Source organism: Episyrphus balteatus, chromosome 1 (genome assembly GCF_945859705.1).
Source record: "Episyrphus balteatus chromosome 1, idEpiBalt1.1, whole genome shotgun sequence".
Classification (NCBI taxonomy): Eukaryota; Metazoa; Arthropoda; class Insecta; order Diptera; family Syrphidae; genus Episyrphus; species Episyrphus balteatus.
Genome location: NC_079134.1, coordinates 35,547,150 through 35,572,418, shown reverse-complemented (window position 1 = coordinate 35,572,418; position 25,269 = coordinate 35,547,150). Strand labels below are relative to the sequence as shown.

Sequence of the window (25,269 nt, the reverse complement as noted above, 5' to 3'; positions counted from 1 at the left end):
AAGTAAATAAACAAGGAATGGGGTTGTTTTTTGCATTAAACCACACCCATTTTCGTTAAAATCTATTAAAATAACCAATGAGAATCGATATTTCCTTATTTATGTTTTCATAATTCCATATCGTTCCTCGTAATTGTTGCCAACCCAAAAATCACATGTCATAGCTTAACATTAGGTACTTTAGAATTCGTAACTCTAGTTTTTCGTAACTTCGGGTTCGGGTTAATTAAACACCGTTTTAAATGATCTTGTATAAAAAAAAAAATTTTCGAAAAAAAAATCGAAAATAGATAGAGTCGTTTTTTAAAGAAATAATTTTATTCATATTATGTATACGAATTTTGTAACATTTATCAACAAAAAAGTTAGTACCTACGCCATTTTGAAATAATTAATTTACACCTAAAAACTAGCTTTCAAAATTTTTCACTAACCCGTTTTCAAAAAATTGATTTTTCCAAAAAAAAAAAAAAATTTTAATATTTTTTAAAAATTCAAAAATGTGTTTTTAAATTAATTAAATTTTAATTATACTTTTACTTAAACGCTTTTGTATAGAAATTTTCCTTCAAATCGGGTTAGTCTTGTACGAGATATTTAGAAACCAAAAAAAAAACGTTCTATGCCAGGTACCATTAATATCTGTTAAGAAAATATTTTTTATTTAAAAAATGTGGGTCTTATTTGTTACATTACACACAAAAATTTTAATCTAAATCGTTAGAGCCGTTCTTGAAAAAAAATTTACTTTTCTATTTCCGTTATATGGCAGGTACCGTTGGTTTTGGTTTAAAAAAAAATATATTTATAATTTCTAAAGGGTGCGTGATACAAAAAAACTTTGTATACCTAACAATTATTTGTAAAATAACCTCATCGTACTGCAGGTAATATGGGCCACCAACAATTTAAAAATAAAATGGTTCATGTTAAATACAGTCTTTGAATTTAAATTTCAAATTTAAACTTCAATAAAATGTCTATATTTTGCAATTTAACAAATTTTACTGCTTTAAATGTAAAAATGATTCAAAATTATTCTCTTGTTCATTCAAAGCAATCTTTGAATTTTCTTAAATTTTATTTGAAAATTAAATTATTATTTTCATATAAAGTCAAGAGTTCTTGCCATTTATCTTGAGACAACCACTAGAGATTACATGATGTTGAACATGCGAAAAGTTCATCTAAAGAATGTTCATTTAATTTACTGCCTAGCAGTTTAACATCTTCTTGAAACATTTCTAACAATGTTTATTCAAATAAGAAAATGTATTTTTAGACAAGTCTTTAACATTTATAAGCAATTCAGCAAAAGTATATTTGCGTTTAAGAGGAAAATATTCTTATGTTGATGATGTGTATTGCATTATGATTATATCCCAGAATATAATTCAAAGAGCAATGTAAAGGTAAATAAGAAGTTTCTTTACGACTTGTATGAAACGTTTTTACTTTCCATATATTATTAAAATACCTGTAACTAAGTATACACATGAATATGTTGATAGCTTCTATATTTGGCTATCAGAACCAGTCTTGATATTACGATAATAGAGACGGTGAAAAAAGTGGATTATTATGCTTTCTCTGTGCATGAAGGTGTTATTTAGTAAACCTCCCACTAGCATTACCGATTTTCTGCATTCTAGGTTAAGGGTTATTAGGTAGGAATCATACTTTTGGGCCGAAAGTAATGATGAATTTTCGATGCCTTCTTGTTGAATGAACTTATGTGATAGTCATGAATATATTGATTTTTGATACCATTTGTTAGTTCATAGTTCAGAAAAATAAGATCTAATTATATCGCTGCAGAATTTCAGTTCCTATAGCAATTTAAAAGTCCTCCAAAGTTTTCTTGTTGGTTTATTTTTACGCATAGCAAAATCTTTCACCGAACTTCACAGGTCTTGGACTTTATTCTCAAAGTGTTTCAGTAGTTGTTACAAATGCTTCAATTTACAATACTAAAAAACTTTACCACGTAAAAAAAACTCGAATCTTTATTTGTATGACAAATTCAACCATAATTTTTAACAATTTATTGCTTTAATGTATTTTGCCTGTTGTACTAACATAAAATAAAATTCTTGTTTTACCTTTTTGTATTTCTTCTAAAAATCCATTAAATTTTTTTATTTTTATATGTAATCTATATATTTCTTGAATAGGGCTCGAACCTCTCCAAGCAGATTGGTCTATAAGCAACTTAATCACACTTTGTTCGTTAACAATTATTTTAATAGTAATCTTTCTGCAAATCAAATAGGTACTTTGTTTAAAGCAAGAACTGAGATGCTAAATCTGAATTACAAACCTCACAGAAATGATAATCCCAGGTGTAACCTCTGCAATCGAAAGAAATCGAAGATGTCATCCACTTCTTAGCCGTTTGTCCAATTCTACAAGAACTTCGAAGACTTTATTTTTCCAAAAGCTTTCTCAATTACCAGGAAGCGAAACAAATTTTAAACGGAGAGTGGGGTTGGAAGGACCTTTACAATTTTATTGATCATGCCTTAGATTACCGAAACAGTTTTTTAGAGTAAATTTAAATTTTTAAATATATGTATATTTATGTATCTTTATTTAAGATGTAACGAGGAAATGTATATTATTAACTTGGATATTATGCTTATTTAAATTCAATCTATTTATTCAATTGTCTACATAATCTATTTATAAATTTAGTATATCTAATCTTAAACTTTCTTTTTTTATTCTCGATAAATGTCAATTTTCAGGCAGACGGCAAATATATTTTTTGCCATGCTAATGTTCTTATATAATTTTTCAAATGTATTTCGAGTTTTGATCAAATAAAGAATTTGTAATAATAATAATAATAATATATTTCGAGGACCTTTTTGCCTCATCATCAGGATCAAAAATATTAACAATTAATGATTTAATTTGTATCTGTTTCTTTTGAACATTTTATAAAATAAGAATTATAAGTACTTAATCCAGCAATACAAATAAACGAATTATATAAAATAAAATATTCCCTAAAAAGAATTATATATTTTTTTGGTTTGTTGGTTAAATTATGTTTTATATTTAAGTATTTTTAAGTTAGATTTATAAAAAAATTTTCAAAAATTATTTATATATATATATATTTAAACAAAATATATATATATATATATATTTAAACAAAATTTCAAGAAAATTCATTAATCTGTTTGGAAAATATTTATTGTTCGAAAACTAAAAGAAACGATTTTTTTTTAAACAAAAAATATATGTTTTTGTAAATATCTATTTATTTAAAAACTACAAAAGTTTATTTGTTAAAAAAAATTGATTGAAATCTGTTAAATTGTTTAGAATTAGATTGTTCAGATATCAAAACGGGTCTATAACAGGTATCGTTAATAAGAGTTCAAAAAACATTATTTTTACACATGTCATAAGAAAGGCCTTATATGCCATAGTACCTGTATTTTTTTTTTTTGAATCAAAATCGTTAATTAACTAAAAAAAAAAAAATCATATGTGCAATTCACAAATGGTAGAAGTGTAACCTAAAAAACTAATTTTTCTTGAATAAAAAAATCGTAAAAATCTATCTTTTTTTTCCATCATCTTAAAATCCATTTTGGTATATGACAACCTATAATAAATTTTATATCATATGAAAGGTTATTTATGTAAGGTTATTTTACTTGCGATATAGGTACTATATATCAAGTTATGCATTCGTACAAAAAAAAAAAAGTTGAGATAACATTTTTCCATGATATTACGATGGTAGAGAATGCTAAAAAAGTGGGTCCCGGTTTCAACGAAACTTTTTTTGAAGAAGCACTTATATAACTCAAATATAAGTTAAAAACAAAATAAAAAAAAATAATTTTTGGATTTTTAAAAAAATTTTGAAATTTTTTTTTTGAAAAATCAAATTTTCGAAAACGGTACATTGAATTTTTTTGAAGTTTTGTTTAGATGTTGATTAGTGATTTCTACAAAATCTCATACCAATTTTGTTTTAAAACTTTTTTTCCAAAAAATTATTTATAAAAAATTAGTTTTTTAAAAAACGGCTCTAGCAATTTTGAAAATTTTTCTAAAAATGCATCTTAGTACCTATATCAATCAAAACTGCATACTTATTCTGGAGGGCAATTTGATTTCAGATTTTATTTTTGTTTTTTTAAACGAATTTTATTTTTTTTCCAAATTTCTATATAAAAAGTCTTAAAAATTTAAGCAACTTTAACTCTAAGAGCAAGTTCGTGCGACCCAGTCGTGCATTTTATTTTCAATCATGTCTGTCCCACATCTACAAAAAGAGCTAGCATTTTTTGAGCCCAATCAGTTTTCATAAAAAAAGCAAAAAAATCAATCTTTTTTCTCTTCTAACACCATTAAATCTATTTATTTAAATGATAACCAATAAAAAATTGTATACCATCTAAGGCTAGGCGCGCACATGCGATTTTGATCGCGCGATTAATCAGTTGCAAATTAGATGACAAGAATTTCAATGACTGTTGACACAATTTTCAAATTTTTAATTGCGGGAAGCATGTGTGTTCACAGGCATTGAACTCCTCGTGATCCATTTTTGCGACTGAATAATCGCGCGACTAAAATCGCATGTGTGCGCCTAGCCTAAGACACTTCAATCATATTTCTACGATGCCTACAAAAAAAGTAAGAATTTTATAAAGCCAACCATGTCGAAATTTCAAACTTAGATTGTTAACGGTATTTGTGATGTATCAAATGAAAGGTAATATTATCAGCATGCGTATTAAAGTTAAATCAATAGATATAACGTGTTCAGAAAAAGATTTTATTTTCACCGTTATCTCAGGATTTTGAACATGAAATTAACTGAAATTGTGTACAATTACCTATAGTTTATTCTATTACCCATCTTCAGTATAAATTTCATTCATTTATCTATTAACACAAAAAGTTATAATCAATTGATTTTTCCTGTCGCTTTTTCGTTGCATCGTGTTTCAAATCACTACGATACTGAAGAAGTTTTCACTTAAAAAAAAAAAAACAGACGAATTGAATACCTTCTCCTTTTTGGAAGTCGGTACAAATAGAAATGATTTTTTTAAACACCAAAAATGTATATTTTTGTAAATACCTACATAATTATCTCGTTATTTAAAAATCAAAACTACAAAATTTTTTTTTGTTCAAAAAATTTGATTGAAATCGGTTAAATTGTTTAGATTGTTCAGATTGCTTAGGTTGTTAAGATATCAAACGGGATCTATGACACTTACCGTTAATAACAGTTCAAAAAACATTATTTTTATTTCACAAGTAGGGCCTTATGCGCCACAGTATCTGTAGGTATTTCTTTTAATCAAAATTGTTAATAACTAACAAAAAATTTTCAATTTTAGGGAACAGACATACAGAACTGCGGGATCCACTTTTTTTGTGTCACTCTCCACCATCGTAATGACATACCTCATTTTTATGTCGTGTTCGATTTTTTTACGAATTCTAGTACCTATTTCGGAAATAAAAATGCCATAGGTATATGTCATATGAACAGGGACCATCAAAAAAAATTTTCCAGCTTAATCAACCATAACTTTGCTTGCGATTTAAAAAAAAAGGATTTTAAAAAAATAGATGGCATTAAAAAACTTTTAACCTGCTAAGGAGTGAAAATCTGCGTCGATATCAATCATAAAAATTCATGAATAAAATTTTTCTAAACCTTTCGGTATTAGCATAACAACAGCTTTCGAATTTGTAATCATACTTTTCATACTTTATAGGAATTTTTTTCATCTGATTACCATATTCAAAACAAAAACTCTGCTATAGTAAATATTTAAAAAAAAATTGAGTTTTTGTAGTGTTAACGAACCCAAATATTTTTGAACTCGACGTCTGTATGTGTTAGATAAAAAAAAAAAATGAGTATTTTCATCCTAATTAATGTCAACACGGTTTTTCATTCCTTCCACAGACTATGGTGATGAACTTATTTGAAGTAAAAACAAAAAAAAAAAAATAAAATAAAAACTGTTTTTTGTTGTGTCATCTGAAATATTTTCACCGTATATTTTTTTCTGCTTTTTTAAGTTTTAAAAATTTTGTTTCCATGAAGTTATTTTTTCAACACTCGTTCATCATAACTCAGGTGAATATAAGACTGCCTATAGAAAATATATTCAATTATTCTCTCTAGCAACCAAATCGATCGCTCAAAATCAGATTCTATATGATGTGAAATAGTTTTCATCTGACGTAAGGTGAAAACTAAAAACACAAAAAAAAACTAGAAAAACAAAAAAAAAAAAATAAAACAACAAACTGTTCAACAAAACCCACATCATACAAAATGAATGTAAAAAAGTACCAAAACAATATGAGCTTCAACATAACATTTATACACAATTCACACTGTTTTTTCCTTTTTTTCGAGTATGAGTGTTTTTGTGTATTTTTGTATATTTTTTCAAATTGAAATTCTAACAAAAGAAAAATACCCAATAGGCACCAAAGGATATAAAATAAAATATTTGCCTAAAAAAAAGAAATATTTGGATTCAAACGGCATAATCAATTAACGTTTTTTTTTTTTTTTTTTTATTATTTCATTTATGCCCCGAAGCAAATATACAACACATTCCCACACAATCCTATGCTCATATTAGCAAACAATACACATTGTTACTTTATGGATAAAAAAGTAGGTATGAGAATATTTGCTTTTTTTTATTGCCTCATGTGGGTGGGATGTAAGGTGGAATGTGGAGATCCTTTTTATTGTTATTATACGACTCCAAGTTAATTTATTATTCTATGTTCGATTCATTGATTGGCATTTTTGTTGATAGAACTTAGGCTCTCTTTGGGTATCTCTTTGTATGTGTTGTTTTGTGAATAAGAGAGGTTGTGTGCATTTTGGTATCTAAAATACTTCAAAATAATTGATTGTAGAGTGATGTTTTTTTTAAATATACCTAACAAAAAAAAAAAACAAAATATTCCAAAAAAAAAAAAAAGGTTTTTTTTTTATTGTAGTGGAAAGTGGATAAAAGGCAATTCTCGGTATGTTTACGATGAGTTATATTTGAAGAGAGCTAGAGCTAGCATCATTTAACCCTTTTCGTAAGTCCTTCAATCTACTAAATCCATTGTCAAGCTAATGGTCACTTCAATTTCATTTCGGACACTCCGATATTTATTGTGAAAACTTATGTATGTTTGAAAAACAACTTTTTTTTAAGAGTTTTCAATTATAATTTTGCGCATTTTGATCAAAATCTGAATAATTAAGATATCATATTCAGAATTTTTATTTAAAAGGATGAAATTTGATCTGTTTCCAACGAAAAGTACTCTAATAGTGATTATATATCTACTTGGAGGCAATTTTGCACCACAACGTAAATACGGTTAACATTAATTACATGTTAATGAAAATTATCAAGAAAATACTTTATCACATTCGCAGTTTAGATTTTATGTAATTTTTCTATTAACTACCTACAAGACATAAGTAACTATATGAACACTATAAAACCGACCTCGAAACCATATACCTGGCACACAATTCTAATGAGAAAAGTGTTATGAAATATCAAGATATTCATGACTATCACAAAAGTTCTATTAACCAAAAAAAGAAAATAGATGATATCTATACAGAAAATTTCTTAACCGGGTTTTAGGAAAATCGTATTCTAAATTACAATCGTGTGTTAAGTTACAGAGAGATAGAACAGCCAGCGTGCCCACTTTTTTCATCCGCTCCAATTATCGTAATATCGTTAAAAAAATGGTGAAAGGGTGTTTTTTTCGAAGAGACGAGTAAAATCTTCAATTAGTCCCAAAAAGCCAATGATTCGTGTAAAACGTCTAAGAACTTAAGTATAAACGTTTAATTTGTCATCAAAACCATAAATAAAATCAATTATTCGCTTTTTGGACCAATTGCAGATTTTATTGTCTCTTCGAAAAAAACACCCTTTCAATAAAATTTTTTTTACGACAACTCTTAATTCTTGCTTTCTATCTCAAATTCAATGTTTTTACCAAATTTCATTTGGGTAACCCATCATTTTTGTTTCTAATCTTAAAAGTAACATAATTGTCGAATTTCAATAGGGCACCACTAATATTACTCTAGTATTACATACTTTTGCAAAGTATGTACCCTTTCACATTTTCACATGAAAAAAATTTATAGATTTCTTTTATTCGTAAATCACATGGGAAAGAAAACATATTCAATGAATTTCGTAAGGGTACCATTTATACCATTGATTTTATCGGAATTATCGCGGATTTTCTCCTATTTCTAAAAAAAAAAACACCCTTTAAACTAAAATATTTGTATAGACTGTTCGGGTTCTTGGTTTCTGTTATAAATGAAACATTTTTACCATTTTTCATTGGTGTAACAATTTTTTCCTAGTTTTTGTGGTACTAATTCCGAATTTCATCATTTCTTGAAAAAAAACACCCTTTCACTCAAAATAATTTTTTACTTTTTATAGATTCTTAATTCTTATACCAACCAAAACTATTTTACCAAGTTTTAAAAATTAATAAAATTTAAGTCAGCTGTTTTGATACCTTCCTCACACACAACTTAACGTATCAAAAAAACACCCTTTCACCAAAAATAATTTTAAGAACTTTATGAATCCTTTGTCCCTGTTTTATCTTAAACCTTCATCCCGAATTTTGTCAGTGTAGCATGTTTTTCACATTGGTTTCGGTAATATTTTACTTGTTGAAGTCAAAGAACAAGCACCCTTGTTTTCAATCGGCAATAACTTTTCTTATATCAATCGTATTGACTTTATTTTTATGTCATTAGATTCAGCATCACAAAATACCTTGAAAACATGTGTCATATAATGATATTCTACAAACATTTTTCCTCAGTATATTTTTGACCTTCACCCCCTCCCTCTTGTCCACGAAAAAACACCCTTCCACCCAACTTTTTTGTATAGTTTTTTTTGTACTTGTTTCTTATCCCAAAAGCAAATTTTTTGCCAAGTTTCATGAGTGTAACAATGTTTTTTTATTTCTTGATTTTATGTACTATTTTACCTGTACCTACTAATACTTTAGTATTTGTTAGGAACCTTCAAATTAACAAAAGCTTTATCAAACATACATGAATTCATTTATTTTGAAATAATTGGTGGTCCATATTACCCGCTGAAAATGGTTTTAAATTAAAGATAGGTATTATATAACTCTTATTCTCCTTCAAAAATTAATTTTAGCGCAAAATTTTTAAACAAATTCGCTTATTGCGTTTAAAAAAGTAATAGAAAAATTATAACTGAAAATTTTAGATAACTGCAACAATAAGATGTTCTCATTGACACTTAAAAACTACAAACAGGTACGTTTTGAAAGATTACGTATCAATACAAGCAATTATTTTACCATTGGACGTTTTTAAGATGAGAAAAGCTGGTGCATTCAAAGTCTTGTTGTATGATACACAACAAATTTAAAATGTGGAGGACGAGATCTTTGCGTAGTTAAACCATGTATCTCAGTTAGTATGTCAGCCCACTCGGATACCTAGTGTAACCGGTCGGAAAACACTTTAGACTTGCTTCTTACATCAGACCCAGATAAATATATTATGGTCTTTGTAAATTTCTTTTAATTTATAACAAATTTATTTAAAAGCACAGCTCCCAGCAAAATAGTCAACTGGGACTATAACTAACAAAAACTTAAGCGCTGATATGTTGACAAATTTAAAATGGAATTCATGGTTCGATTTGAGGTAAGCTTCCCATATTATAAAGTTAACTTCATTGAGAAAAACTGGAAAAAGTTTCGTCGTACGAAATTTCGCATGACCAAAAAGTAAGACAAAAAGAGGTTGTCTGTAAAGCCGATTTACGGACGATGATTTTACGTGATAACGTCGTCAGAAAACAGGTTGTGTGCTTTTGTTTAAAATGAGTCAATTGAAGCGTTTACTTATTTCAAACAATCATAATTTACAAGAAAAAGCTAAAAAAAATACCTTTTTTATTTTCTCTTACATTAATTTTTTTTATTTTAAAAGCTTACAAAAAAAATTATGCCAAGTACACTTCGCGTCACTTGAATAGAAACAACAATTTTTCTTTAGAAAATACCGATTGGCGCTTCGGTGAGGTAACTTAGTAGATTTTTGGTTTTGCATTTTCAAAGAGGAATTTTTAATTAACAATGTTGTAAAAACAAAAAACCCAAAACAGAAACCGTATGGCTACTAGTTGCGTTTTTTCGCATTGCTTCACAAAAAACACTGTTTTTTTTGCGTCACTTGAATAGAAACAAGCTCTTAAATTAGATAAAAATGATGAAAAATCATGGACAACACTAATTTTAGTAAAGCAGTCTTAAACTTTGACATTATTTGCACATTATAACCAATTATGGGCTACGAGCTACCATTAGGCATCACAGAAAATGCATAAATAGCAGCTAACATTGGAAATGCACTTGCACTATGCAAAATCGCGAAAGATATTGGAAAATTTGCCAAATTTGTATGAGAATATTTTTGAAATATCGTAAACTAGTGATTGAATAAAAAAATAAGACAGGTGAGACCCAAATCAAGAGCAGAGAAAAAAATAATTTAAAAACTAGCAGCAATTTCCTTCACTTTGCCGCTAAAATCGGTAAAAAACGTGGTGTTAGTGCGATGGTAATGTGTTGGTTTGTACCATCATGGAAGTTATAAAAGGTGCACAACATTTAAAAGCCTCAAAATGCAAAATAAAAACATTTTAAGTTCTACTAAGATTACAAAAAAGTTAACTATTTTATAGTTGCATTTGAACTGAAAAGAAGTGAGGTAAAGAGTGGTTTTTTAAAGGAAAACATACCAACTCAGATGGACCACGTTAATATTAGTCCTATTTCATTGGTTTATGAAAGAATAACTTTTATCGCATCGCCAATAAGGGGCAATAAAATGTGTTATAATAATACGCTTTGTTTTTATGATGTGCAATAGGAAAATTGAAGCTTCACGCTTCGAAAAAAGATGCAAACTTTTACAAAGAAATAATGGAAGAAGCTCTTGGGAAGTTTAGGAACGTGGAAAAACAACCCTCTTAGAGATTGCACAAGGAGAGTTCCAGAAAAAAACAACGCAATAGAAACAAAACAGATGCATTCCGGATGAAAACGAAAGTTTATTTCACTTATTCAAACCTTAAATTGTAGAAAATGCCATTTTCTTAATTTGTAAGAAGTTACCAAACACTATAGTCACTTTCTCCAATTAGGTCCACATTTGTGCACAGTACAAGTGCATTTTCAATGTTTAATTCTATTTATGCATTTTCTGTGATGCCTAATGGTAGCTCGTAGCCCATAACTGGTTATAATGTGCAAATAATGTCAAAGTTTAAGACTGCTTTACAAAAATTAGTGTTGTCCATGATTTTTCATCATTTTTATCTAATTTAAGAGCTTGTTTCTATTCAAGTGACGCAAAAAAACACTGTTTTTTGTGAAGCAATGCGAAAAAACGCAACTAGTAGCAATACGGTTTCTGTTTTGGGTTTTTTGTTTTTACAACATTGTTTGTTAAAAGTTCCTCTTTGAAAATGCAAAACCAAAATCCTACTAAGTTACCTCACCAAAGCGCCAATCGGTATTTTCTAAAGAAAAATTGTTGTTTCTATTCAAGTGACGCGAAGTGTATTTCTTCTTAAGAATAAAACTATTTTAAAATTTTTACAATGCGCAAAAAGTATAAAAATAATTTATTGAAAACAATCATTTTCATCAAAAAAAAAAAGCAAAAATAACATGAATTTTTATCTGATACCATCTGAAAGCTTAATGTCTTCGCTCAAAATATATATATCGATCAGGTCTATGAGACATCTACAAAAAGAGCTAGAATTTTTTGAACTCGATCAAATTTCATTAAAAAAAGCACAAAAAAAACATTTATTTTTATGTCCTCTAGCTATTTTATCAATTTTTTTCAATGACAACCTATACAAAATTATACCATGTGAAAGCTTATGATTTCACCTTTCATATGACGCTTCAATCATATTCCTAAGATGCCTACAAGAGGAGTAAGAGTTTTTTAAAGTCAATTATGTCGAAATTCCAGACTGAGATTACGGTACTTCCCACACTGGTGTTTTGAGGTTTTTCGCAAGTTTCTTGATTTAACATTGTGTAGCTTGTAGTAAGTGTACCTTTATGTGTGATATACCAAATGAAAGGTAATTGTATCGGGATGCTCATAAAAGTTTAATCAAATTTCTATCTACTCTTGATCAAAATTTATAACCTGTTGAATTTGAAAATTTTATTTTACCGTTATCTCAAAATTGTGTTCACAAAAATGATTGAAATTTTGTACACATATAGTCCTGGTTATGATCTATCATTGCTCTAACTGTTGAAGAAAAAAAGATAAAAATCAAAAACGATGAAAATCGGTTAAAAACGGTCAAAAAAAACTTGTTTCTTCCGTTAGTCAGTCAAAAGTAAATCAATCACTTCATATTCATATTTCGAAACGCAGAGTGTTGGAAAAAAATCCGTATCAGACGCCTAATTTTTTTTTCCCTCATCTTTCACCTGGCATCTTTAGAATTGTCAAAAAAAAATTCAAACGTTCAAACAAAACGTTGTACCTTAGTTTCAATTTTTTTTAGAACTTTTTCTTAAATGCAGTTATTCTTAAATTAATTTCATCTATCTATAGCAAAAAAATCAATTCTCTACGACTTCGCGTTTATATTATAGCTCAAATTTCATCTTTCCGTCTTACCCCTGTTTACCCTATTAAATGACAGAATTTTTATAAATCCTTTATTTGGATTAAGCTGTAGGTTATTATCTTTCAAATAAGCTATAGAAGATTTTTGTATCTCGAATAGCTTATTTTTAATTTTTAATTTAAATTTTTTGCCGCACTGCGAAAGTGTCAGAGTGTAACGTTAGAAAATGGAGTCACTTTTTTGTGGTGGCTGCCATGGTTCATCGATTTATAAGACGTTATCACGTCAAAAATAGTACAGTGTCCCACAGGTACACAAAGAAAAAATAACACAAGAATGGTATATTTGACATTATTTCTGGTATATTTAACTATTTTATGATTAAATATACCAGAAGTAAGGTTATCCCTGGCGTTATTTTTTCTCTGTGTAGTAAAACTTTTGTTCATTTATAAAAAAAAAAAAACAATGGCACCACCACTCTTTCACTTTCAGCTCTGTGAAGAATTCTTACCTTCTCGCATATCAGTTAGCTAACAATTCTTCACTGCTAAATAGTGTCATAGCTCCAATCGTACTCAAGGGCGTAATTGACCCTATCACCAATATTCTGCTATTTTCATCGGTGGAAATGTTTCTTAAACTTTCACTTATCACTATTCAGCTATTCATTGGAAGTGAATCTCTATTCAAGTAGAAAATGTCGGTAATACTGAATAATATTCTGTTATTCACGTGAATCAACTTGCTACATACTATTTTAATTCGCATCATGTTTGAAAAAGTAAATTCACTATCGTTTAAATTGGGCAAAACGCATTTTTGTATAAATGTTTATGTATTATGTCGGGTTGTTTCAAAATATTTTTACCGGCCGATTGCACTAATGTTTCAAAAGCTTGGCATCGAGCCTCAGGGTGTGCCTCAGGGTTCCGTTTTGTCTTCGACTCTGTTTTCAATATTCATTAATGTCCATTAAATTAGTTTGCCGACGACGACAGTACCTATATCTTTTCATATTCGTTTCAGATACCCATTTCTCATATAAAATCCAATCTTAAAAACAGGTAATTAAATATAAATCTATTAGGTAGTAAGTACGTACTGAGATATTTATTATTTATGTAGATTTAAATCAAATTGCAATCCAGTTAATTTTTAAAATCAAATATAATTGCAACCAATTAGGCCTCTTTTAATGCATCATAGATATAAAGAGCTCCTCGCTTTGTAGCTCTTGACTTATTCGTGCAACAAAAATGGCTATAATAGGTCTGTTTAAATTTGCTCGTTCCGACTCATTGGAAATTTCATATTTTCATGTTAGCAAATGGCTTTTAAGAAGTCTTGGTGCCTGGCCTCTGGATCCATTGAGCAAAATTAAAATAGCTTTGAATTTTTCAATATTAACAATTGCAGTTATGGGAGAACTTCGATTTTGTTGGCTTATACGAGAGGATATTCTTGTAGTGCTCGATGGTCTTTCAATTTGTATAACAAAGTTATTGGCTGTGATGAAATTGTCTATTGTACTTTTTTTTCGTAAAGACTTGGAAATTGTTTTGAAACGCTTTTTGGAACATTATAAAACAGGTATATCTAGTATTTTTTGAATAAATAAATTATAATAACGAAGAAAAAAAAATAACAAAAATATAAATTTTTGGAGTTGAGGTCACTTGAACTTATATTAAATAAATTATAGTTACATAAGTTCTAATTTTAGATACAAAAAAAAGTGAAAAAAATGTCATAATTTCCAAGGGGTCTTACTACGCAACAATTTGGTGTCTTACTCTTGTTTTCAACACCCTTGGAACAAGCTGTTTATTTTGCTTAAAACCGGCATTAGTTTGGGCCTACCAATACGTCTTTAATGGAAACAGAAATACTTGGGTTGAACTGCCATTTCAAGCTGCGTAAGATACTCAAAAACTCTACCAAAGCCATTCATTTTATTAAGTTTTTTAAACTTTTGTAGACTTCCCTATAAAGACATGACTCAAATAGGTAACAAACCGCTTTACTTGCTCATCTATTGCTTTCTGGTTCATTCTTCGACAATTACATGTTTTGCCCTCTGCGCAATAGATGGTATGATATTATGCTTTTGCATGTACATATCTGGGGCATATCAATGTCTTCAGGAAGACCTTAAGTTTGCCTTCAAAAATTATGCATCGAGAGGCTTGAATATTGAAAGCAGTGATTTACTTTACAATGATATTAAAGAGCTTATAAGGCGACAACAGAATATAATTGAAATTTTTAAAGGCTTCAATAAAAGTTGTAAAAGTGTGATATTTATTCATATTGCAGTGGCTAGTGTCTCATTGGGAAGCCTTTTGATAAATATTCGATTGGTATGTAAATTTTGATAAACTTTTTTTGGATAATTTATTCTTGTTTTTAGACTCCGGGAGTGGCAAAAGTGATGTATTTAAATTACATAATTGGAGCATCAACTTTAGTTTTTATATATTGCTTTGCATCGGAATCAGTTAACCAAAATGTATAACTCAAATAAAATTATTGACATGTTTTTCTTTAAAATTGATATAAATTTTAAAATTTATATTTTTTTTTTTAGTGTTTAAAACTTTCTGAGAGCTTATACTTTTGCGATTGGTATAATTGCAACAAGAAAGTGGCAACATTGATTCTTTTTGCTTTGGCTAAATCTCAGAGTGGATGTTATATGACAGCACCATTTTTTTCACCATCCCTTCCACTTTTTGCATCAGTATGAGTTGGAATTTTTTTCTTATTAGCTATTTATTAATGAATTTTCACTTAAAAGCGAAGGAAAATAATAGTCCAGTGCATTTATGATGTTCATATATGGGCGACCCAGCAGTTTGTACCACCCCCAAATTTTGTTTTGCTCATTCGATAGAGCATTGGCTGAATATCATTACCCTGATTTGTCGCACTCGCGAAATTCACCTTTCGGCAGCCATCTTGGATTTTAGTTTTTGTTGAATATCTCGATTTCTATTTATTCTACATAAAAGTTATGTATACAAGAAACGTAGGAAATTAAATTTCGCGTCTTTTATGTTAAGAACACTTTTTCGATATTCTGAATATTAAAAAAGTTACAAGCCAAAAAAGAAAAAAAAACGAAAAATTGATAATTTTAAAGATTTGAGCACTTTATCAAAATTATGAAAAAACGTAGATATCGATGAAAAAGATTATTCGCCTTAAAATTCTCACAACTCTGCTATACAACTTTTTTTTGTATCGCTATAATAATCAAAGTTATTAACCCTTTCGAACCCAAGCTATGAAAATCAATATTAAAAAATGTTTTTTCGGTATTATCGGGTCAAAAACATCACAACTAAGAAATATTAATAGCAAAAAGTTATTTTCCAAAATAATAAATAGCAAAACTAATGTGTTTTTCTCATGTTACATGTAAGTAACATGCACTGCCTATGACCACCAAAAAAAGTCGGAGAACTGAGAAAATAACTTTTTATGAAACTGTAATGTATGCTTATTCTTCTAAGCAAAAAAACAAAACACTTTCTGCATTAACATTTTTTATATTTTTTTTTTCAAAATTATGACCATATATAAAAAATAAATTTTTTTGCAAAAAAAAAAATTTGAATTTCAGTCCCTTTCTCGATAAAAAAAATTAAAGGTATGATATTTGACTAACTTTTTGTAATAATCCGGTAACTAGGCATTATTATCTTTCAATTAAGCCATCGTTACCTAAAAAATTGTTTAATTTAATATTTTTTACGAATTTTTAAAAAAATTTTACATGAGAGAAACGCTGGGTCCGAAAGGGTTAATACTTTTTTGTTAAAAAATACCCCTTTTTTACGCAATGAAGAGACTTACATATAAAAAAAATTGCAGGTCTTGAATTTTCTCTTGTAACATAAAGCTGTAAAATACTCACTAATCATTTAAAATTCAAGATTTGGTAAAAAAAAATTAAGAAAAAGGTAAAGATAAAAAACACAAACAAAAAAGAGCATTTTTAACAAAAAAAAGTATTAATAGCTTTTGTATTTATAGAGATAGAAAAAAAAGTTGTATAGCAGAGTTGTAGAGAATTTTCATAATTTTGATAAAAAGTGCTCGAAACTTTAAAATTGTCACTTTTTTCTATTTTTTTTACTTTGTTGGCTTGTAACTTTTTTAATATTCAGAATATCGAAAAAATGTTCTTAACATAAAAGACGCGAAATTTAATTGCCTACGTTTCTTGTACAACTTTTATGTAGAATAAATAGAAATCGAGATATTCAACAAAAACTAAAATCCAAGATGGCGGCCGAAAGGTGAATTTCGCTAGTGCGAAAAATCAGGGTAATGATATTCAGCCAATGCTCTATCGAATGAGCAAAAAAAATTTGGGGGTGGTACAAACTGCTGGGTCAAATTATAAATGCACTGGACTATAAATTCATTATTTGATTTAATAAAATAATATAACAGGTTAAATTATAGCCGTTTTAAGTTAAATAATGTGTTAATTTTTTAAAGGAATGTGGAATATTTTTAAAATTGTAAAATTTACTTCGCATTTAATCGGATTCTTCTATAAAAAAAATGATATTTCATTTTTAATGTAATTTTATTAATTTTTTTATATTTTTCAGATTATTCAAAAGTCTGCATCATATTTCACAATTTTGGAAACATTTTTGTAAAATTGCTATAACTTATCAATAAATTTACGTAAAAGATTGAATGGATAATGGATTTATAGCCTTAAATTTATGTAATTTAATTAATGTTTTAATACTCCTGGATATGAATATAGATTTCAAGCAGTAATGACATATGATTGACGTACATGGCAGTTTAAATTCTAGCGGTCACCGGAAAATTTATCTAAAACAATTCATCGAATTACAATTGGTCGAACACAATTCATCGAAAAAACAATTCATCGAACAACAATTCCTCGAACATCAATTCATCGAATAACAATTTATCGAAAAACAATCCATCGAATGACAATTCGTCGAATGACAATTCACCGAATAACAATTCCTCGAATGACAATTCGTCGAATGACAATTTATCGAATGACAACAATTGTCATAATTATTCATCGAATGACAAATTCATCGAATAAATTATTAAAAATCATAAGTTGCCACCACAATGACGTACCATACCATTTTGTAAAGCTAGTACATTTCTCTTTTAGTTTGCATTTAAATAAAAATATTTTAGAGAATTAAAAAAAAATTTTTTTAATTTTGAAAATTTTTCTAAATCCAAGAATATGAAAAATTATTCTGAGGAATGAGATAAGAAGATTTTGAGGGATGATTCTTGGGTATATTCTAAGAAAAAAATTGTTAAACAGTAACTCTCTATCTGCAAATTTCATATCCTTTAGCGATGATTTAAGAAAACGTTTACTTTGGTTTGCCTTTACTCATGTTAATGTTAATAACTCCGTTAAAGGAGTTAATGTCTTGATTTTTAGAAAAAATGCTATTCTTTGTAATTGCATTTATATTTATATGTTAATATCTTTTTTTTAATTGCTCGGATATTAATTTTTAAATTGATTTTCTTCGATAACTGTTTTATATAATAAATTTATAAATTTATTCTTATGAAGAAAACAATAATGAGCAAAAATGTTGTTTACAAGTTTGCCAGAAAACTTATTAATTTTATGATATTTGGGAAAACCTGCACCAGGTAAAATCTCTAAAAAATGTTTTTTTTTTTTTGCTTTAGTCAAAAATGGGTACGAATTAAAAATTTATTTTTGTAGTTTAAGTTTATTTATACAAAAATAAATTTGTAATTCGTACCCATTTTTGACATTTCAAAATATTGAAATTTTTTTTTTTAATTCTCTAAAATATTTTTATTTAAATGCAAACTAAAAGAGAAAGTTACTAGCTTTACAAAATGGTATGGTCATTGTGGTGGCAGCCTATGATTTTTAATAATTTATTCGATGAATTTGTCAATCGATGAATTGTTTTCGACAAATTGGCATTCGAGAAATTGTTGTTCGCTGAATTGTTTTTTCGATGAATAGTGTTCGAAAAATTGTAATTCGACGAATTGTTTTCGACGAATTTTCCGCAAATCCTTTGAACATGAACGTGTTTTCAGTTGTGTTGTGCTGTGATTGCTTTGAGTGTGAAAAAATATATCCCTCAAGTTAGCACGAGTAAAGTGTACAGGACATCGCTTTTCTTTCTCAACCTCGTATTTGAAAATTTTGATTTTTTATTTTTTTCCGGATTTGGCATCGTTTTTTTTCCGTCTTACGAGGTTGTTGCATTTCATACATTGCAAGAGCGAAGAATGAATTACTGTTGTCTTGTTTTCAATTATTGTAATGAAGACGAAAATTTTCTTCAAATTCTTATCGGTAACCTTCAAATTTACAGTAATTAGAGTGGTTTGTACAAGTTTTGTTGGTTTTCGTTAGTTGTGTACTCATCAAAATCGCGTTGATAAAAGTGTTTTTTTTTTTTTTTTTAAGCCAATATACTTTATTGTATTTTCAAAGTTATAATCTGGGCTTTTTATACTATTTATTATTAAAATTTTATACCTAGGTACTGATAAAATCCGTAGGTAGTGATATTTTTATGGCGAAAATGTGGAGCAGGGGTGCAGAGTTGTTGAATTCGGCAAGGGGTATCGTTGATGATAGCGAAGCATCGAAAGCGTTGCTATCAATGAGGACAATTGTATTTTGGATGAAACAACTGGTGAACTAAAGCAAAAACCTTCATATTTGAGCTCGAATATAGTGATGATTCTCAATGTGACTTCTCGGTTTCGTCTGACGATATTAAATACAAATACAGTGAATGCTCAAGCGATTCAACTGAGCTGGGCACGTCTTTCAGGACTCTAGATGAAACCAGTGGTCTCTGTTCGAAAAAAAAGCCTAGAAAAAGCAAGAGCAATGATGCGAAATCAATTAAAGCGAAGAAGACAAAAGGGAAAGCAGTACGCCTCAATGAAAAGAAAGAGAGGCGAAGGGATAATTGGAATGGTAGTACGAAAAAGGAGACCTATGAAGCCTAAGTGTAATTCAAAGAAATGTGAGAGCAGTAAGACCAGAAAGTGTTAAGAAATATTAGAAGATGACAGAAGTGAAATTCTCTCTGGGACGTTCTTTCTTGGGATCAACGAAAACTTTATGTAAATTCGATGATTGCACTAAAGCCTGTTGAAAAATAAATCACTGCCAAAAGATCGCATACGCTTGAGTAAATAACTTAAAAGTTAGAGGTGAGATGAAATCAGTTTGCAAAAAAATGTTTATTAATACACTCTGTATCGGTGAATGGTCAGTTTTGAATTGGGTCAAGAGTGCTTAAAAATGAAATCGGTATGACAAATAAAGCTGCAACAGTAAAGAGACTGAAACCCATTAATATTAGCAAAACAGGGCACATCAAAACATTTTTGGATGCAGTTCCTAAAATTGTCGAAAAAATTTGTTTTGTTATTGCATAAATAAGTGCATAAAATTAAAATAAGTGCTCCGTTTCTCTTTGTAAACATTTATGTTCTGCTAACTTTAAGTAAGGTAAGTGGAATTACCAGAAATTGTCCAAAACTAATGGTAAAAAAAATTGGGTTTGTTATAAAATCAAACTAAATTAAATATTTCTAAAATTGTTCAGGAAACAAAAAAAAAAAAAAAAAACAAGGTTATTCTAGTGAGTAAATTTTACTATAAGGTATCGATATTGAGAAAGGTAGGTACCTACTAATTAAGAGCTTTTATTTATTTTTTTTTTTTTTGAAAAATTATTTTGAATAATAAATCATTTGCCATACAAAACTATGTACTGCTTACTTGAGTTTCAAATTGTATTTTCAATTAATTTTTTTTCAAGGCATTTCTTAAAATAAATTTCGAAAAAATGCATATGTACTATTGAGTTGTTTTTGATACTTTTTTAACGATAAATTGTAGACAAGTAAGTTTTAAGTACCTAAGTTTTTTTCAAATCCACATTTTTTAACTTTTTTGGAGTAAACGCTAAGTTTCAATTACAGTAACTTGCCATATTATTGGGCCCAAGCGAAAAAAAATACAATTTTTTTGGATGTTGATGAATTTATAAAGTTTTTTGTCGAAAAATCTAAATTTTTTTTTTTGTCTCATTTACGGCTTCATTTAAAAAAGTGAGAGAATTCATAAATTTCGATAAAAAATAACGTGCAAAAGGGATTATGCTGGGATTATGTTTTATATGGAATTCATGACCGGAGAATTTCCAGACCGTTTCAATACTTTAATTTTTGTATCGAGAAATAACGTGACACTCTTAGCTTTATGGAAAGGATCCCATTATGCACAAAAATAGAATCTTTGAGCCTCGAGCCTATGCCGAAATCCTAGAATCAAAACGAAAACTTCTTTAAAAGCTTAACCCCTTTACCACGTTATTTTGTATCAAAATCTATGAATTCTTTAACTCATTTTAAATCAATCCATATTTTTATGATAAGTGTAAGTAAATGAGACAAAAAAAAATTTTTAGATATTTCGACAAAAACTTAAAAAATTGAGCAACATGAACCAAAAAGTTGTATTTTTTTCCTTCGGGCCTAATAATATGGCAAGGTACTGTATTTTTGGGGTGAAATCACTTTTATCATTTTGTTTTAATTCATAATCTTCCATTAAAATTCAATGATTCAAAAGTGAAAGAAACCGAATGAACAATAACAGACTTGTCTGAGTTAATAAAAATGCTAGTCGGTTCAAGTGAACTTGATAATTGAAAAACCTGTTCGGGGTTATGAATTCTCAAGTGGCAGCGGTGGTGCGAAGCGTAGTGCGTCGGCCTCCCAACCGCTAGGTCGTGAGTTCAAGCCCAGCTCGAGCAATTTTCAAAATCAATTGAACATAAGCGACTTAGCACCACTGAAAGGAGTCTGATGATCGGGTTGGTCCCCGTGAAATAGATATAACTCCAGCCTATGAACTTGGTGGTAACACACACAAGTTGTTGTTGTTCATTCAAATTCCTCAATATAAATTGATTACACATGCAGCTGCCTGCAAGTATGAAAATACACAAACCTCTTCTAATAAATTCAATGACATCAGCTCAAAATTATATTAAAATGTTGAAATAGCTTCAGAAGAATCCAAAAAAATCGTTTAAGTCAACTCGACTTGAACGACGCAGGAAAACAATTTATCTTATCGCATTAATTTTGACTTTGAAAAACTTGTAAAAAAAATGCTATATTGTTGTCATTGCACAGTGGTTCCGTAGTAGGCCATAGGCCAAAATATCGATGTCAATATAATGACGTTATTTTTCGTTATATATGTTATAAATAGCCTATTCTTTAAGATGGCGTAACAGAAATTATGAGAAAATAACGGAACTTTTCATATCGACCATGAAAAGTTGTCGAAAAAAGTCTGGTTTCAAGCTTTATTTTTGGTCCCGAATCAACTTAAACTTTTAAGTGTATTTTTCGGTTAAAATTATTTTTAAAGTTTTTTTGTTGCTATGGAACTTAAAGTTGAAGGTATGTACTATATTTAAAGAGTTTACAATTCTATTTTATTTAAAATTTTCAATAAAAAACAGACTAGAAAAGGACAGGTTCAAATTCCATACTTTTGTTTTTCTTATCACTTTAACGAAACTTTTAACTATGTTGTCATCAATATAAATACATGATTCATATACATAAATTTTCTCTAGCATGTGTAGTTTCTAAAACAATTGAATTTGTCTGCGAATAAGTGCGACGGGCTACGACTGACTCTTTCACACTCACTGTTTCAATTTTACCCATATTTCTCATATTTAAAAATTTTTCAAATAATTTTTTCTTTTTTTGAATTTTTATGTTTTCCTCAAGTTTTTGTACATATTTTTATAAAAATATATGATATTAAGCAAGCTTTAAATCTGAAATGTAACATAAAAATTATGACTGAAATTGAAAAAAAAAAAAAAAATAAATAATTTAAAAAAAATAACTAATCATTTGTTTGTATGTTGATTCAAGGCTTCTTTTTACATTTTGTTATTAAATGTATACAAGATTTCTTTATCAATCAATTGTTTTTCATTGGAATTATTCTTTTTTATTGCTAAAAAAATATATTCTCACACATATTCAAGTATATTTTGTTGCTATCCTAACCATAATCTCCTATGGCCGCCCTTCTTAGAAACCGGTACCACTGTGCATTGTTTTAAAAAAAGGAATTTTGTGTTTGACTCAAAATATTTAATAAATTTAAAATTAGAATAGAATATAGAAAAAAAAATTTAACCACGTAAAAATTAAATCAATCAATTCTAACCTTCTTTGATATTTGTTTCAAAATTTTGTGTTTGAAAACTATTTTTTTCAAAAACTATGCAATACAAAAAATTGATGTTTAAAAAAAAAAAACAATCAGAATGTAAAAAACGTAAAGCAATCATCTTCAATAGTTTCATTTTTTTTGTACAGCTTTATGAAAATTTTACACATGTCCAGCAACCGCACGGACAGACAGACTCTAGTGTTTCCTTACACAACTCCTTGAATACTAGAAAGTGGTATGACCTTAAACATTACGCAAATCTCTTCAAACTTTCTGTAATAAAAGCTTTATTTTTTATATTTTGAGATATTTTCTACGAATGCGCAAAATACGAAAAGTTTTTTAAAAAAATTGTATTTGAAAAAAAAGTTCCAAAATTTTACAAAGAAAGACACAACAATACTGTATGAATTTTTCTCACTATTTATTATAACTAAATGTGAAAATATATTTTGAAAATATTTTTCAAAAAAACGCTCTAAAAGGACATTAAAAGTCATTTACTATCTTTCTAAATTTAAAAAATTTGAGTTTTTATTTTTTTATTAAAAAAACAAATAATATACCTATTAAAAAATACTTTAATTATTATCACAAATCTTTAATGCAAATAATCATGTCGATAATACTCATTAAAATTTCATCAAATTATTTTAAAAACCTCTTATTATTTATAAATAAAATCAATTCTCTAATAAAACCCTTCAATTTTCAAAAAAAAAAAAATAACAAAAAATCTATGTCAAAAGCAACTAGTACCTCAACGAATCTCGCGAACTTTGATTGAAACTAAATTTCCCGCTGACCATATTTCGTCCTTATTTTTAATGGAATCTAAATAAGTTACTTTGTCGCTTTGGAAAACTTTAGCTCTTCATAAATTTTAAATTAAATCCCGTCAATCAACCTTTTGTTAACTTCTTTTGTTATAATTTCTTTTTTTTTTTTCTTAACCATTAGTGATTTATTTTTTTAAATCTGACTTGTGCCATTTGGTCAGAAACCCCCTTAACAGAGAAAGAGTTTTCAAATATCATTGAAACTCTATACTTCAATGTATCCCAAAGGACGGATAAAGGAAAACTTTTATTTTACTTTAACTTTTGTCAAGGGTAAAAAACAGAAAAGGAAGTAAACATTTTCAACCCTTTTTTTTTGTTTGTACTTCCTGTACTTTAATATGCCATTGGACATTAATTTTTCTCCTCATAATCATAACTTTCTTAGTTCAAAAAAAGAAGGACTCAGTCGAAACAAATTTTTACTACAATTCTAATAAATGTTAATGAAGAAAAAGCTAAAAAGCAAAGTGGTTATGAAAAGAAAGTTTTTTTTTTTCATGAACCATTTTTGTAAAATTTTAAGAAATTAGCTTGGGTGTTATAACTATAGAACAGTTGAGGTACTATATAACATTCCATTGTATTTAATGGCACTTGGAAAAAAGTGCTGTGCTTGATTTATTCAACAGCAACAATAGAAACAACAACAAAATAAATTACCCACTTTGATGGTAGAATTGCCAATTGCCAACTTGACTTGAAATAATTTAGCCATTCAAAACACATCTTTATTTCATTATTTATCAACACATCAAAAATTACTCTCAGAGTCCGGAAAAATTTACCACAATTTTATCAGCCCCCCTCCATTAAAAAAAATATGTTTCTGAAATTTTTTGATTTATATTATATTTTCACAAGAAAATTAAATCAATTCAAGATTCAAAACAAACAAGCAAAAATAAAAAAACATACCAAAAACATTTGTGGTGGTGCAAAAAATGAGAAGAAAAAGCAGTGAGGTGAATCCATTTGAAACACTCGAGCCCGTCAAGTGTTTCACTGGCATCCAGCAGATATTATCCAAATTATCCAGAGAGTATCAGCATATTTTGATATTTTTTATCAAAAAAATAAAAAATAAATTCAAATAAGAATTTGCACTAAAATGCACTTGATTGATTTTGAAACACATTCACTTTCGATTTTGGTCAAGAAAAAACGAATCACGTGAAATCGAACATGGGTAAATGGCAGATAAGTTGTGTGTTGATTTGAAAATGTTGCCTATACGTTCTTTTTTTTTTTTCTTTATTTCAACCGTTTTTGTTTTTAGAAAACAAAATTCCGACGACACAACGATGAAGCTATTGAGGAAGAACTGATTTAAGGATTTTCAAAAATATCCTTTTGATGATACCATGAAGATGAACACACACGG

General features: G+C 28.3%; 2 protein-coding genes across 2 annotated transcripts in view; one reads left to right on the top strand and one right to left on the bottom strand.

Annotated features, from left to right (window-relative positions):
- The window catches only part of LOC129915300 (zwei Ig domain protein zig-8-like), a 92,705-nt gene extending 67,805 nt beyond the window's left edge, over window positions 1–24,900 (bottom strand). Inside the window, exon 1 of the mRNA XM_055994791.1 lies at window positions 24,804–24,900. Coding sequence (XP_055850766.1) covers window positions 24,804–24,897 — 94 coding nt within the window. The 5' untranslated portion in view covers window positions 24,898–24,900. The remainder of the gene's footprint in view (window positions 1–24,803) is intronic.
- LOC129915320 (odorant receptor 22c-like) lies at window positions 14,462–17,632 on the top strand. The gene is made up of 4 exons (XM_055994812.1): window positions 14,462–15,088; window positions 15,139–15,237; window positions 15,316–15,468; window positions 17,354–17,632. Exons 1-4 carry the CDS (start codon window positions 14,723–14,725, stop codon window positions 17,402–17,404), a joined length of 669 nt encoding a protein of 222 aa, XP_055850787.1. The 5' UTR covers window positions 14,462–14,722; the 3' UTR covers window positions 17,405–17,632.
- Window positions 24,901–25,269: the final 369 nt, after the last annotated feature.

Bases quoted from the DNA above. Each gene is read 5' to 3' on its own strand.
- LOC129915320 (XM_055994812.1), top strand. From the start codon at position 14,723: ATGACTCAAATAGGTAACAAACCGCTTTACTTGCTCATCTATTGCTTT. The intron at 15,238-15,315 runs GTATAACTCAAA...TTTTTTTTTTAG, and splicing joins CGGAATCAGTTAACCAAAAT to TGTTTAAAACTTTCTGAGAG. The intron at 15,469-17,353 runs GTATGAGTTGGA...TATATTTTTCAG, and splicing joins CCCTTCCACTTTTTGCATCA to ATTATTCAAAAGTCTGCATC.